At 42.0% G+C, this 16,729-nt stretch overlaps 2 protein-coding genes across 4 annotated transcripts; one reads left to right on the top strand and one right to left on the bottom strand.

Moving 5' to 3' along the window:
• Positions 1-239: 239 nt before the first annotated feature.
• Positions 240-7,817, top strand: LOC310896563 (centrosomal P4.1-associated protein-like). The gene is made up of 5 exons (XM_083828968.1): positions 240-360; positions 1,190-1,301; positions 6,038-6,122; positions 6,482-6,602; positions 7,414-7,817. The coding sequence occupies exons 2-5, from the start codon at positions 1,293-1,295 to the stop codon at positions 7,571-7,573; spliced, it is 375 nt and encodes a 124-aa protein (XP_083685094.1). The 5' UTR covers positions 240-360; positions 1,190-1,292; the 3' UTR covers positions 7,574-7,817.
• Positions 7,818-9,209: 1,392 nt separating this feature from the next.
• On the bottom strand, positions 9,210-16,607 carry TTLL2 (tubulin tyrosine ligase like 2). 3 transcript variants are annotated; one of them, XM_083831931.1, is made up of 4 exons: positions 15,848-16,607; positions 14,787-14,997; positions 14,351-14,395; positions 9,210-12,412 (listed from the first exon to the last, which is right to left on the bottom strand). In XM_083831931.1, exon 4 carries the CDS (start codon positions 12,402-12,404, stop codon positions 10,746-10,748), a length of 1,659 nt encoding a protein of 552 aa, XP_083688057.1. In that variant the 5' UTR covers positions 12,405-12,412; positions 14,351-14,395; positions 14,787-14,997; positions 15,848-16,607; the 3' UTR covers positions 9,210-10,745. The 3 variants fall into 3 exon arrangements, with proteins under 3 accessions (XP_083688057.1, XP_083688056.1, XP_083688058.1); XM_083831930.1 differs by lacking the exon at positions 15,848-16,607 and adding an exon at positions 15,617-15,829; XM_083831932.1 differs by lacking the exons at positions 14,351-14,395; positions 15,848-16,607 and adding an exon at positions 15,617-15,829.
• Positions 16,608-16,729: the final 122 nt, after the last annotated feature.

Below are 16,729 nucleotides of genomic sequence, written 5' to 3' on the forward strand. Positions count from 1 at the left end.
CCACTGTCCAAGTAGAGAGAACTGTGGGAAGCAAGCTAAGAGCCCAAATAGAGAATTATGTATAAAATATGCATGTGTATACCCACACACACAAATATACATTTTCCTAAAAGTTTAAAAATTTAATGAGCCACCTGCTGTAAAAGGATTTTAATGCTATGTTTATATCAACTTAATGCAAATGTATTTAAATCTTTTAGGCAACAAAAAACTCTGTGCAAAAGGCTGATCCTTTGAGATTTGTAACAAAGGAACATCAAGAAAAGAAACCATCTAACTGCTCCCTTGGCAGAAGCACAGCACCAACTGGCAGGAGAACACCTCACCAGGGAAGAATGACACCTTTTGAATCAGAAAAAAGTAAGTCAGTGGCAAGGTGTATTTAGGCAGCCTCTATTTTCTGTTCACAGTATTGTTCAGAAGGTGGATTGGGATCATATTTCTCACAAAGCTGCTGCCTAGTCTTCTTGCCCTGGTATTGCACTGGTTTTGCCAGAAATGATCTTAGGGACTGCTCATACATTGATTTATTTGCGCACCTTCAGGCCAGAGTGTGGGTGAACAATTTGAAACCTGCCCCCCTTGCCCTCAGAAAATGTTCACGGCACCAGGCCTCAGGGCACTGCAGGGGTGAGTGGCTCCTGGGGCCTAGGGGCTGGGAGCAGCAGGGGCTCCCCATGGGGCCTGGCAGGGCAGGACCCCAGCTGCCTGGGCCCATCCCGCCACCCGAGCCAGGGAGCAGGGCTGGCTGGGGATAGGAGTCAGAGTCAGGCCAGAATCCCAATTGTACAAGTCCATAGTGATGAGGCAGGTCATGCCAGGAAGTCAGCCTGCTGGTCAGGGTAGGGGTTTGTAGTGATGATGTGCATGGCCAGACACGGGCGTGCCTGTGATATATGGTGTGCCTTGTTGTGACATGGCAACCTAATGAGCACCAAGAGCAAGAGCCACAGCTAAAATGCGGCTCCTAAGAGGAGGAGGGAGGGAGCCCTGTCTGGGGCCTCTTCCAGCTTTCACCCAGGCCTTGTTTTTCACAAAAGCCTGAACCAAGACCAAACACGGGCATTGTATCAGTGATCTGGTTTGCGCACAGACAGCTAAACTGCTAAAAAGGAGGAGCACTCTCCGTCTGTGTCACTGATAGCTCCCAAACACAACAGTGTGTCAGAACTTCTCCATGTTATTTCAGGTTGTACGTCAGCCCTCACCTACTGGGAGGAGAACGGATGATAGGAAATCACCTGGAGCTGGCTCATGTCTGAGTATCTTTAAGGGGCCTAGATCATCTTCTTATGTCAAAGGTAAGATCTGTGGGAACTTCCTGTCTGCTTAGAGTCATCTGCAAATGACTTGATCCCCAACCCTTGGCTAGTAGGCAATATGTTGTCACTAAAATTCTCCTGTGACAAGTAAAAAAAAAAAAAAAAAAAAAAAACGTGTATTTGACAAGAGAGGGAGAACAGATTGCACTGTTGTCTGTGATTACATGCTGAATTTGTTGTCCTGGAAGCCCAGAAGGTAGGAGAATGGAGGTGGTCTGCCCTTCTCTTTGGTCCAGGACAAAGCACCTTCAGAGAGGATGGTGCAAGCAAAAACCATCGGTATAACAAGCAATATGTTGCAAGAATCTGAGAGCTAGCATCTTCCAAAAACAGACAAACAAACAAGAAGCCTTCTGTGGTAGGTGTGGAAACATGATTGGCAATTTTCTTATCCTTTCAATGATCCCTTTTACTTTGCTTTTTCCATAGGCAAGCCTTTGTCCATTTCAGGTAGCTCAGGAGACATACCCCTCTCAAATAAGCACAGCAATAACACTTGCAGCTTTGCACTCTGCAGTAACAGTGAAGAAACACTGGTATAACACTAAGAAACTGTATAAAATAATTCACTGTCTGTGATCTTGGTTTTCATATACAGCATGCTAACTCTGATTTAGCTGGCAACAGTACTCTCCTGGCTTTATTTTCTTGCCTCTACCCATGATGAGCAGAGTCTTTAAAATAATATTGCAATCACTTACAAATAACATAGTAGATTTCTTTATCAAGATATTCCTGCATGAACACTTGACATTAATAGATTTATGTTGCTAGTTAACATTTTAATTTTGGCTCGGGAAGAAGAGACTCTTAATCTTAAAAAGACAGAAAAAAATGCTAGAATCTCAGAATGAAGTGGCTTTTGTGACCATACAGAGAAAAAGTGGTATAACTGCTTATGACAACAACGTACCTACAGGCAATTCTGCTTTTCTGGATGATGAAGCAAAGGTTTGACCAACTTACAGTTCTAGCTCTTATATGATCAGCAACTGTTTTCTTTCCATTTGTGAAATCAAATGGAACACAGTAAGAAAATCTTCCATTCCCATTTCCTTCATGTCCACTATAAAATTCAGAACCTTTAATCTGAGACTAATGCTGGGTTATAATCTCCTGGGGAAAAGAAACAAAAACAAAGAAACACCACCACTAACAACAACAAAAACCTACACCTTCTGTTTTCTAATGAAATTGAAAATGTTTTTATTATGGAGGCTGAAGGAATACTGCATCTGCAAGTGCCTGTCTCCAGCACAAAGCTGAAATAAGCAGGATGACATTTGATTTTTATTTTTTATTTTTTGCTAGTGTTCAAGTGTCATTGCTGACTTCAGAGTCCTCATATCTGTGGCTTTTCCATCTGTTGCTGGGCATTGCTAGCGTGCTCTGGAGGCAGCACTGTGAAAGTATGCTCTGTCCTTTGGACATACCTTGATATACAGAGGCAAGCAGCAGATACTTCAAACTGCCTTGGCCTATGCATATGAAGTCTGTATTAGAAAGGGAACAGAGAACTGAAGAAAGTTATATTTAGAGGGAAAAGAGACCACTGTGGAAAACACTGAGAATGCTATGCAACGAACACAGAGCTTTGGGGATGGATCTGGCAACTTAAGAGCACAGTGTTTACAGCTTCTTATTGGAGCATATCATTGCCCTGAGGGGAGCAGTACCCAGTTCCTTTGGATCCCACAGGTTAAAACATGCCACATCTTCAGACTGTAATTAACATTAATTAGTAACTGTTCTGGATGCAATGTGCCAGTTGTCAATTAACTTAAGGCTCCTTTACGCTGCCAGACAGTGCAAAGACAACTCATTGTAACAGTAAATTGGAGGTGCAGCATCCTGAATAGCCTTTAGTTGCATAGTTAGCATTACATACAGCTAAGAACCATGTAATTTGTTTAGGAAGAGTGGATCTAACTAATACACACACCTCTCTTTGCAAATCAGTAACCCAGTATTAAGAGAATTTTGTTCAATTGTTCATTCTCTATACTTCCTACAGTGCAGTTTCCCCAGAATACACTCTTATTCCCTGATTTTTCGACTTTCTGTATGCTACCTTTTGCTTTTCTAACTGAAGTTAATTGGAGCTAACATGCAGCACTTCTAGTTATGACTAAAAGCTGTTATGACTGTGATGTTTTCATAGATATTGCCTCCAAAATCAATATTATCTAGAAGGTCAATGTTACATCAAAAAAAGAAAAGAAAAGAAAAAAGAAAGAAGAAAATGTGAGGAAGAGGTGAAGGAAAAAATACAGTATTGTGATGGAAAGGTGAGATAAATTAGGGTGCTTGAAGAGCTGCAATCGGTAGGAATCAGTTTCAAGTAGTCACAGAGAACTAAGTCTCAAAAGAAGAGTCCTTTCCTGAAAGTAGAGCTCAAGTGTAAAGTTCACACTATGAATGTCAAGAAATAAATCATATTGACAGGCTGGAAATCAAGTAAACAAATTCTCTCATCTCCCACCTGGATTTGCTCTATGACTTTCACTGAGGCATTTTTGTTTCAGCTGCCTCCTTGAAAATGTTCTAGTGGGGTAGTGATGGTGTTTAGTAATGTAAGATTTAAGGCCGTTCCTTTCTTTCCTTGAAAGTGAATCTAATGTCAGTGAGCTGTGCCAGCTGGACACCACCTGTGGGAGAAGTCTTTTGTTACACACAGCTGGCCACACCTGGAGTAGCTCTAATGCTGAGATGGGCTCTGTGAAAGTTTCTACCAACCACAGTTCCTTCTCAGAGAAGTAGAAAATACAGTATCTGTTGTTTTGATCCTTGAAAGAAACATAATTAAGAAAAAAGTTCATTCTGACTTTTTTACCACTGGATTTGATTCTTAAAATTGATGGGTGGACTAGACTTGTGCAACTAGAGAGAAGTCAAAATGGGGACTGAGTCATTAACTCTCATTTAAACTAAGTGGAATATTGTGTAGCAGTGCCTTTTGTTTTAAGTAAACCCAAAAGTTTAGACCATGCGACTAAGTGCACAGTCCAATCGCTTCTTAAATTCAGACAGGCTTGGTGCAGCGACTACTTCACTGGGGAGCCTGTTCCAGTGCGCGACCACCCTCTCGGTGAAGAACCTCTTCCTGATGTCCAGCCTAAACTTCCCCTGCCTCAGCATCACACCATTCCCATGGGTCCTGTCACTGGTGATAACGGAGAATAGGTCACCTGCCTCTCCACTCCCCCTCGTGAGGAAGTTGTAGACTGCAATGAGGTCTCCCCTCATTTCTTGTTTGTAGAACAGATACTGATGCCATTAATGCCACTCATTTAATAAGTCTTGATCAGTTTTGTAGGGGATCTCTGCATGCAATCACATTCAATTCTGTAGTACTGATTGTCCATATGGGCTTATGTTACTTGGAATAAAATGGTTCTTAATGTATGTCAGCTGTCTGTATTCATACACCAAGTTCGGTCATTTCGGTTCACACAATTCAGAACCTATGTCTGCTGGGTGACTTTTGTGGGATGTGTACTAGCATATATGAAATTGGTAGAGACAGTAACTAACTGAAGTCAGTCGAGGAACAACCTATATGGCTTCACTATTGCCACATGGCTGTATGCCTTGTCTTGCTTAACAGAAAAGAAGGTGATGGGGTGGGAATTTGATCCAAATGCTTGAAGTTAGATCCTTTTGTAAAAAGATAATGTCTGATTTTGATCTCTTTTACACACAAATGAGGCAAAAAATGTACCTGTGCTACACAGAGAGCTTTTGAAATACAAAGGTATAGAGTGGGTTCACTTCAAGCTCCATTTTCATTGGAAGGCAGGGCAGTGTTACCCATTCCCTTTGACTTCATTTACCTTACATGCTCTATGTTTTTGAAGGTAAAAGAGGTGCTTACTGATGGACGTAACATCATCACTTTCCGTAATGGTACTAAAAAAGAGATCAGTGCTGATAAAAGGATGACAATGATTAGATTTTTCAATGGAGATGTAAAGATCATGCCAGATCAGAGAGTAGCGTTTTTTTTTTGTTGTTGTTTGTTTGTTTTTAAGGAAAATTAGATGATTAAGTGATTTTTCAAACAAGTTTGTATTGTTTATCTTGATGTATCATTTCTGGGAGAAATTGGTGAGGAGGGGAGTTGGGTTCGCAACACTGAACAGGGAGGCTGCTCCATCTACAAGGACAAGAATGGAAAGAGGTGAAGGTAACAGTCATAAAGGGACAATAGGGTAGTTGGCCAAGCAGATCAAAGGAAACTGAAGGAAGGCAAAGTGCAGGGGCAGCCTTCTGAAGGAACGACAGTTTACATTTTAGGGTAGGTAGCACAGGGGGTTCTTCACTCTTGCATTATGTACATATAAATAGTTAATAAGTGTGAGCTAGAGTGGAGATGAGTAAGGTCTTGGCAGCTATGTGAACATTTTAAATTAATAGTGCATGGATTGGAGCTAGAGCTCCAATCCATGGGGAGGTGGGAAGGTCACTCTCATGCGTGCACTGTTCTGATGTGTGCTACAGAGGAAATTAGCAACTTCTAGACACAGCCAAAAGGAGGGGGGTGAACAACAGGAAAAAATTGAAATGCAAACATAACTATTTATAGGTATGGCAGATATGGAAAATGATCTTGAAATGACTTTTTCAAGTTGGCTTATTTTTAAGCACATTGTTATGGTTGAATCTGCTTATGCAAATATTGTGAGCATGCTGCAAACAGTTCGCTTTTCTTCCAGATTTATTATTATACAGATGCACAGACAACTCACACTGCTTATCCAGATGGCCTGGAGGTGCTGCAGTTCCCTAATAACCAGATAGGTATGTAAAAGCTCATAAATGTGAACTATATGTACAGGAAGATTTTTATTATGAAAGTGGTGTATGAGTCCAACTCCAGAAGATTGTTATTTTCTTAATTTGCTTTGCCTTTGCATTTGACTTTCAGTACAGTCCATCACTTTACTCTTTTTTTCTCCTACAAAGAAAGATAATGAAGTGTAAATGCATTTCTTCTATTTTTTACTATCTGATTATTTGATTCTTTAATTTCTTTAGCAGTATAGTTTCCACCCTAAATGTCTAAATACATTCCAATGTCTAAAGAAAATTGGATCTAGTTCTGTGTAAAGCATTGTGAAAGAATTCTAAACAGATTTTTTACATCTTGTTTTCCACAGAAAAACATTATCCTGATGGCGCACAAGAAACAGTGATCCCAGATCACACAGTGAAATGCCTCTGTAGTGATGGATTCGAGGAAATTTTTTTCCCAGATGGTACAGTAGCAAAAGTAGAAAAGTAAGTCTCCTGTTAAAGACAAGAACTATGCACTGGGCATGGGTTCAATGATACCAACATGTAAAACTGGTTAATTCTGCATGACTGGGAAATTCACAGATGAAAGGAGAAGGGATTTGGAAGATAACGAGGGTTTTGTTACAATGAGGCACTGAAAATTATTCACTTCCACCTTGAATCACAGGTGACCATTTATCATTGGGGAAGTGACAGTGAAATATTCCTCATTTAGTTCCATGTAACTTTGCATTTACTCTGTACATCTGGCCAGCGCTGCAGAGTAACTTGCAAGAAAAAGGAGAGCCAGTTGTCTGTGTGAACAGTGTAGATATTGAAGGACTCGGGATGAGGACTCCTGGGCTCTATTCCTAGATTTTTAGCTCACTTTCTGTTCTTGGGCAAGATATTTCAAATATTGTCTCTCTATTCCTCCTTGTAAAATAAAGACAAATAACAATAGGACAGATTTACACATGCCTCTTCTGTGTTTAGGGAACATACTGTTGTGAAAGGGGTTTCCTGTCTGCAAAATGGCTTAAGATCCCTGCATGAAGAATTCATATAAAACGCAGATCTCATCATCCATAGGGTGGATAATACCATTAGGTATTATCCTATGTACAAAAGCACCTTTGTATTGGAATCATATTGTGATAATTGATCTCCAATGATACACCATGTAAATTCTGAAGTGAATTGTAACCTGTGGAAATTTCCACTTTCATTGTGTCATATTAGGCAGCAGCTTAGTAAAACAGATTAATAACAGGCAATGCCTTCTGATTGATTTACTTGTGGCTATTGCTTTCAGGAACGGAGATAGAACAGTGGTATTCAGTAACGGCCAGAAGGAGATTCACACTGCGCAGTTCAAGAGGAGGGGAGTACCCAGGTGGAACTGTAAAGACCATGTACTGCAATGGCAGACAGGAAACCAAGTACTCCTCTGGATGGATTTGAATCAAAGATGAGGAGGGTAATAACCTAGATAAGAAGTGATTCCTCCCCTCTAAGGGCTGCACTGTACATAAGTGGTTCAACCCATTTTCTCTGGGGTATTTAATCTTTCTCCTCTAAACATGTATGTCAGTTTATAAGACTCTTTCCTTACGCTTCTGATGCTTTCCTGTTCCTGTTAATTAAGATTAGAACATGTGCAATAGTGAAAAACACTATTTCTATTGAAATAAACTAAGGATAGTACTCCTAAACTGTGTTCTATATGAATTACTATCATATGCCACCAATAAAAATATATAAATAGCTTAACAGCTGGAGACTAACTTATCTCTGTGTCCTGGGGTTATGAAGGAAGAGGAAGGATTAGAAGGGCCATGACAATGATCAAGAGACTAAAGTAGCTGTAATATCAGGAGAGGCAAGAAAGCTGGGGCTCTCAGACCTAGAGAAGGCTCAGTGGGTCTTATCAATGTGTATAAATACCTGATGGGAGGGAATAAAGAAGATCCTCAGCAATTCTGTGATTAAAAGGCTGAACATAAGGTTATTGTGCCTAGATATAAAGCTTGTGTAAATGTGTGGAATCTGTACAGTTGAAATTTAATTTGGCTCAGTGACTGGTGCTTATTTTGGAAATAACCTTACCTGGATGAAATGTCTCCTGAGCAAGACTTGAAAGAAATGCAGTCATGCTGTCTTTTTGCAACATTAAAATAAATGCCCATAGTACCTCTCATCAAAGTGGTTGTTTCATGATACTGATCACACTTTCCCTTGATTTCCTGTTAGTTACAGAAGTGACTTCAAGTAGGGATCACAGCATAACAACCTCCACTACAAAGCTTCTTTGGAGTAAAACATTCCAGCATGCATCAAACCTTAGCAGGAGCTGTGTGTTAGGCCAAAACCCGAGCAGTTGAGTGAACAGTCATCCCTCTAGATCTCCCTCCCAACCTAAATTATTGAGTAATGATACGATCCTAATTTAAGAATTCTGCCTAGCACACTTGAAAACAAATTGTAATGTTTATTCCATCCTGGTCATTATTCCAGATGAAACAGATGCTGCTTCTTTCTCTAGAAGTCTTTCCTCAGACCTCCTTTGTGTTGCTTTGTTTTTTAATTAACCTCTCCCACTACTGCCTCTATTTTTCCAGTAGAGTAAAAATATTTCTGGTCAGTGAATCTCTACAGCTTCAAGGCTCTTTGGATTAAACTTAATTCCTAGGGGGATTAATCATTTATCAGATGCTGCTTTCAACTGCCTTCCCAGTAGACTGCCTGTCCATCATCTGTCTTGAATTCTTACAAAGCACTGAAGCATTGCCCCTGTAGAGCTCAGCTCATTACCTGCCCAGTGACTGAGAAGACCAATTATCTCTTCATGCCCTTCAAATTCCTGCAGCAACAAAAACACTTTCAAAGCATGCTGCTTTAGCCTCTTCTCATACCTATAGTGCAAAATAATTGCAAGATTATGGAGTTGCTCTTTTTTCTCTTCAGTTTCCAGTGGACCAGACTACCAACAAATCACCATTCAAACTATAGATCATCTTTGGAAGAAATAGATTGAACAGAGAAAGTTAGTATTGATCATACACATGCTGTAGTTTAGGAATTATGATGTTTTAAACTTCCATGTAGTTTGATGTCAGCTGGTGTTATAATGAAATTGCAGTTTTTCCTTTACTCCTTTATAACAAAGGAGCAATTATAAACTTGTGCTTTTTACTACTGAAACATTCATTTTGTGTTTTGTAAAAGGAAAGACTTAAAAAATCCAAGAGATCATTCTTCTCTGTGTTTCACCATGAATTTTAGTTCAGTGCTGCTTTATTCTGACTAAAAAAATACACATTTTTGTGTTTTGTCTTTTCTTTCTCAATTAACAATCATGAAAACAGTGAATGTGATTAATGTTTTCAGATTGGTTGGGAAAATACATGTTTCTAAAGGACAAGTGCTTTTATTCCCAGGAATTTCTTTTAACAAAAGATCCCTGTTCTCCACTTAATATTGCTGACATCCTCTTTGTTTCTATAGTAGTACAAAAACTTGCCTTGTTATTTGCCTACTGTTGTTTGTTTTACACTTGCCTACTTCACAAAAGCCAGCTTACTATGATTTTTGTTCTGGAAGGTGTATAGTGAGCACACTTTTATGAAACCTTCAGGAAGACGGAATACGGTTGGGAAACCCCACTTCTCTCCATAGGTTTTCTGTCATTAGATGAAGCATGCTATAGCCACTATTTGGCCTCAGTTTTGAGACAAATTTATAATATACTGTGGGTAACTTCTGAACAGAGTTACTTCCCTTTCAGACAGCTGGGGGCAGCAAAGGTGTACAAGGGAAGCATAGTAATTTGACAATTTCAAATGCTTCAGTTCAGTGTTAGTATTTTCCATGCTCAGTTAAAAAGTTTTATTGCAAGCAAAACAAAGCAGCCTAACTGCTGTACCCCTCAAGTGGCTAATTCTGAGTCTGTGAGACAGAGATTTGATCCGGATCTCTAAACAGTATACTTGCAGTTTATATCCTGCCCTCCATTATCAGATTTCTGTCTTACATTGGGAAGCCTATTTTTTTTCTTACTCACGCAGTCTACAAGGCCTTGTTTATCAAGAGTTTATCCGAAAAAAATACTGGAGCACTATATATTTAAACTTACTTTCCGTAAGAATTTCTACAGAGTCCTACAGGTCATAAAATGAAAGTTGTTTCATACAATACAAAATTAACCCGTGGAAATGAATGTCCTCACTGGGTTGTTCAAAAATGTGATAGTTTTGTGTCAGTCATATCACCTGCACCTTTGTAAACTGAGGGCATGTTGAATGCCCCCCCCCGTGTAAGCTGACCAGCTTTTTCAAATTGTAAGGCCCTCTTAGCCAAGAAAAGAAAAGAAGCAAAGATCTCTAATATAATAATAAACAAAGACTGGCGTCTCTGAGGATGTTTTGAGAAATGCAATTCTCCATTTTTATTTGTGGATTACTTTAAAGAATTATTCAGTGCTTTCATTTTCAAAAATAATCTCTGATGGTAATTGCTAAATTACAATTTTTAGATTGTGTATGGTTTTGAGATCTCTCTCTTTCTAAAACAAATTCAGTATATATCAACCTCCTTCAAGCTAACGATGTCATTTATGGTATGTCTATATAACCTAATGTCATGAAATTAAACAGAAGTTAAATAGCCTACCCCCTTCTTTGTATTCTGCTGTTTTGACAGCAACTGTTTGCTCACTAATTTGTTTATTTCCTTTATGATGCTCTTTACATCTGTTCCATCCCTGGAAGCTTGAAGTGCAGCTTCATTGAAAGGAAAAATAAGGACAAAGTCTCCTACCCGGCGGATAGGCCTCTGGTCTTTATCTGAGAGGAAATAGGGATGTGTGCTTATCTTGCAGTTGTGGAAATCAGGTGTAGGTAACCAGTGACTGAGCTGGGCAGAACTGCATGGGTAATGTACAGCTGGGAGTTTGTTTTTATCTTCAGTTTTTGCTTGTGAGGATGTTTTTGGCCTGTTCATCTTTTCCCGCAGCTGGGAAGTCAGTGTTTTCCTTGGACGTGCTCTGACAGTTTTCTTGGTCAGGGAAGCCACCTTATGAATTGATCCTCTTGCAGCCTGCAGGGCAGGTTGTACTGGAGAAGCAGAACTAGATGTAGCCACTTTCCAGCAAGTGAGTAAGCCAGGATCCTCCTCTGGGGTGCTCAGACCAGCTGTTCTCCAGGGCACCCGCCTTCTGACAGCTTTTGACCCAGTCATTTCATTCTGCCTGAGAGTGTCAATCTCCTTGTAGTTCAGCAGTTCAACAATATCATGAAGAAGTCGTCTTTTCACAGTGTCATCAATGGAACAGTCTAAGCACAAGGCCGGATTGTAGTTGACTTCTAAAAGCCACGGCTTGAATTCGTCATCAATCAGGATGTCAAAGCCAAAGAGCTCAAAGCAATTGGAAGCCACTGGTAAAGGGGTTACAGCAAGCAAGGTGAGAATCACTATGTTATTGATCTTCTGCCACAGAAGCAGGTCATCGACCCCAAAAATTCGAAGGTAAGAACGAAATTTGCTGAATGTCCATTTGCAGCCACAGCCAATCCCTTCTTTATATTTTTTATAGGAAGCTCCATATTTGTTGATGCTGGTGTTCGTTAGGTGGGCATAGACATTGTCCAGAGAACCGAGGTCAAACTTCTCAGTCGCAAACCTCACCAGTCCTTCTTCGTAAATGTAAATGGTAAGGGGACAAAAACTGGTGACACACACATAGAGACGAAGATCCAGTTTATAACCTGAAATGAGTAAGGGGTTGCTAATGTACTTCTGCACAATGACTGTACAGTCATATACCAAGTCTTTAATGTCTTGGAAAATGAGTATGCCCCTTCCACGGGAGAGATCCACAGGCTTGCAAATCCAGTAGCTAGGTCTTCTGCCTACTGACTGTCTCTCCTTGCTGTATTCAGCTATAAATTTGACATAGTCATTGGGCATAATGAATGCCACTGGACTAAATTCATACAGAGCTGATCCGTATGCTCCTTTCATACGTTTCAGATGCCTTGCCAAATAGTCTTTTCTGGTTATTCTGACAGCTTCTGGGTAGTGGTTGAGTCTCTGCCACGGTTTGATGCTGTGGTGGTCTGTCATACGAAAAGGTGAGTTCCGCCAGTACAAGTTCCAGTCTGTGTCATCTTGCTCCTTTTGATCAAATTCAGTCCAACCACGTTCCAGTAAAACCTCACGGACTATTGCAGGGGCATTCTCATGGAGACGGAACACGAGAGGCTTCAAGATATCTCGTGTATCATAGACATCTGCCATCACTTCCATCTTACTAGCTGAAAGAAAACAGAATTGTCAGGAAGGAAGCAATGCCACAGATTGTGCTAGCAGTCATCAGCCTCGCTGTATTCTTAACGCATGTCACTCTGTGTGTTCTCAAAGCATGTTACCCCTGTGTTTCCATGGTCCACTAATGAGAAGTCAGCTGTGTTTAAGCTGAAACATATATTAGAAGGGTATCAATTCCAGATAGCTGGTAAGAGAGCACAAAGCACTGACTGCTGAATAGTTGTATGTCTCCACTCTTGTATTTACTCCTTCTTAGAGGCAACCTACTACAGTAGTAGTTGTCCTAAAACTGTTGTAATTCATGGATGGTTTCTTTTTTTTTTCAACTGCCTTCAGTCTAATGGCCATAACTATGCCTAGCAAGACTTGTTTTGCACCGCTGCATTGCTGAACCTTCCTATTAATGCATCACATTGCCCTGAACAAGCTTCCCTTCGTAAGGATTACAAAGCCAAATGCAAACTATCAGGAAGCAGTAGGGAAAACTTCCTTCAAATGCTTCAAACTTCCTTCAAATGCTTCAAACTTCAAATGGTTTTTTTCCCTCTTTTGGAATATGCAGATCTAACTTGCTGATAACCTTCTGCTATTCCTACAGAGAGGTGCTCCCCAGTTCCTGAAGACCTGGTCCTATGGACCTGTAGATTTGAGTGTTGCTGGTTTAATTTCCTGAAACCCTGCTAAGCTACTCCCTAAAGATTAGCCTCTATGTTTGAAGGGGAGGATGTCTTGGATAACAGCAGAGTGTTTGTGTTGAGAACCATTCTGGCACAGCATTAACATACTGACCTTTCCCTTCACTCAGAAAGTAGCAAGCAACAGAAATACCGAATCAGCGGGACATATCCTAAACAAAGCTCCTTCACATCATATTATCAGGGGTGACATCCGTACTCTTTCTTTTCAGGTTGAGAATCTTCAGCCTGGAGATCTAGACTCCAGAAAGAAAATATCCTCTGCCTTCCAAACCACTACAGAAACTAAGGGCACATGTCACACCTGGAAGTATTCAATGCAATATACAGCTGAGTTGGCCATGGATGCTTTTCCTGTGGAAAATTTTCAATTTGTCAAAACTGAGAGCTTTTTCCCTCAGAAGAAAAGTAATCTTTGCCAGATATATATAGAGATATAGATATATATAATCTGAATTTTCTTTCAAGTTGTCAGAATATCTCATTTCCATTTTTTAAAAAGCCCGATTTGAGAGTTCTGGGCAGACCATAGTCAAATTTTTAGTGAGAGCTTTCCTTGGGTGAGGTGTTTGTAGAGAACAGGAAAGTAAAACATGGTAAGTACTGCAGTGCAGTCACAATGCAATAGAACTTACATAAAATATCACAAAATGAAAAGTAGTCTTGCTGCGTCTCTTACAGTCAGTGCTTTGTTTCAGATCCCACAAAGTTGTGGGTTTGCTGCTAAGCTTGCACACAAACCTAATGAGGTGTCACGGTGGTCCCAGGAAAACTTTGATGTCTTTGCTTTCAGTTTCTTTCCTGGGAGATTTCTTTGCTTCCTGCTTATTATACAGCAGTACGTTACATACTAAATGTGTGTGTATATATATATATATATATATACATATATATATGCAAAACTAAGCAAGTTTTCTACTAGTTGGTTCAAATCATTTGGAAAAGGTTATTAAATTAAAAAAAAATATGTAACTGAAAGTAGTCGTGTTAAGCATTTGGGTGAGTCAGATTAGGACTGCAGTTAGCTTTGTCTTCTCTGCATTGCTAAGTGTTGCTATTAGCAGTGTTTCAGTGAAAGATACTGTTGTACATTAATCCAGTACGAGGTAAACTGTGCTATCCTGGTCTGTGCCAGGTAATTATAAATTAGGCTGTTAGCAGTGTCTGAACAGCAAAACCTTCTTTGGTGATTTTTCATGTCAGCTTGTATTAATGGCACATCTTACATACCTCTGGTGTTCAGGGAGTAGTTTACCGGAAATTGTCTCACCAAGCCTGGATATAACAAACATAAGCCTCAGATTTCCAGGTAATTAAGTACAAAGAAAACAAGATATTTTAACCAACAAAGAACATTTATCTGCCTTTAAAAAAGTTGTATCACTTATAAACAGAAGCTCTTGAAGTGATATTATAAAATTAACTCTAAGATTACGCATTGATCTAAATGAACAAATGCAAACTTCACTCCTGTGCTCTATACAGACGTGTGCCTGGATGAACACCCGTCTCTTCATTCAGTGGAGCTCTGCCTGTATTCCCAGAGGGCTCTATTTTTGGCCCAGTCTTTAATAACTTGGAAATCCACCTGTGTGTTTGCAGATGTTCTTCCAGAGAGCAGATGTTGCTGCAGCTGCCTGTGGCCACACCAAAGTTTAATACCTACCTAGTGCTGTTGCAGAGGGGCACCCAGGAATGACGATGCTCCCCTCAGAACCAGGGTTCGCCGCTGTGACCTCACCGTTCCAGCAGAGGCGTGTGGTGGCCCCGGCGCTGCAGGGCAGCCCCAGTACACACACGTGTATAAACCAAGGCTTCTTGTTCGCCCTGGCTGCTTCCAACCATTTATGTGTCACCGTTGCTCACGTTGGCCTCACCTATGGGAGGCAGATTTTTTGGAAACATGATCCTTAATGGTTAGGCATTAAAACTGTTTGTTTGCGGAGTTAATGTGGAACGTCTCTGCGTAATTAAGCTCAGCAGACTGCGCAGCATTAAAGGCTGTATTAAAGTCTTTGAACCCTCAGGGTCACAGACCGTAACATGGGCCTGGGGGCTGCCTGCCTTAGGCTTTCGATTCGGAAACAACCATTATAATTATTCTTACTGGTCACAGTTTTTGGTAAGCAGCCATGTATTTCCAGGCCAGAAAGGATGCCAGCCCTTCCAGCTTCATCCTGTCCGACCCTAGCTACGCATCTCATCCCTTTACAGACCACAAGCGTCGGGCTGACAAGGTCATGTTCCCTACACCCAGGCACCCTGATGGCACAAAGTCTGCCAGCGGTGATCCCACCGTCGGTGGACAGGCACACGACAGAGGGGCACACACCACGCCTGGCTACATCGCTGTAATATTTAAAGCCTTGGGCTCTGCTGAGCGCCCGGGGGTGCGGCAGCGCTCCCTGCCAGCCTCGCCTCGCCTCGCCTCTCCCCGCGGCCGGCCGGGCCCGGGTCCCGGAGCTCCCCGCCCTCCACCCGGAGCTGCTCACCCACCTCGGCCGGCTCCGGCCGGCCCGGGGCCCCTCCCTGCCTCCCTGCCGCTCCGTGGCGGCGGGGCCGGGGCAGGAAGGGCCGGCGGGCGGCTGCGGCTGTTGCTTGGCAATGGGGAAGGGCGGAGAGCCGCCCCGCGGCCATGTCGGGATCCTGGCGCAGCCATGTCCTCCCGCCCGCCCCCGGCTTTTGTCCCGGCGCGAGGAAACCAATTAATGTATCAATATTAATTACTTGAATCTGACTGTCTTAGGTGCCAGGTGGTGCCGTAAGGCATGGGTTGCCCAACACCTGCCTCCTCAGCAGATGTTGGGGTGTGACCCAGCCTCAGGCTGTGGCTCTGTGGGAGGAATGGCCAGGCTCGGCTGTCTGTTCTCCAGACCTTGTCACCTGTCTGGTCCCTCACTCCATGTCCTCATTGTCCCATTGACCCTCCTCCTACACCTCTAGGGAACCACACTTCGGACTGGGGGCACCAGGGAGCACCTTCAGGAGATGGCCATCACCGGCCTTCGTCACCCCTTGCCAGCTGTAGAGCTCCTGAAGGTTTCAGCCGCGTGGCTGGGGAGGGACCCGCCTTGGAGCAGCTTCAAACCCCAGTGCCCATGTCCACTGAGTTGGCTACACCTGCTGCCACTAGCCTCACACAGCCAGAGCCAGACAGTTAAAAGCTATTGCTTCATTACGGGCTGAACACCGCTGTGGCTGTGGGAGAGATCAGAGCATGTGTGGCAGTGCAACGTGGGGTGAAGAAACGTGAATCCACCTGTGCCCTGCTTGGGGCTCAGGCAGTCCCCCTGAGCCGGGAAGGCAGAGGCCTCACGCCCCCACAACCTTGACCATCATTTTGTGTCTGGCGTTTCAGTGTAGAGGTGTTCCTAGCTGAACTTGTGCCTGAAGTTGGTTTGGAACACTATGCAGCAAAATCCCTGTGGCAGGTTTTTTTCTGTGATACATTGCTAAACTTTTACTGCAGACACAACTAAGACAAGCTGATGAACTTCGTGCATTTTGTGGTGTTCAGATAAAAACTGTAGATATATCCAGCTTATAGCATAATGCTATTTACAGCAAGTTTTTACAAAACACAGGATGAGAACAATACACATCTTTATA

The sequence above is a fragment of the Anser anser genome (genome assembly GCF_964211835.1).
Source record: "Anser anser genome assembly, chromosome: 3".
In the NCBI taxonomy this organism is placed as follows: Eukaryota; Metazoa; Chordata; class Aves; order Anseriformes; family Anatidae; genus Anser; species Anser anser.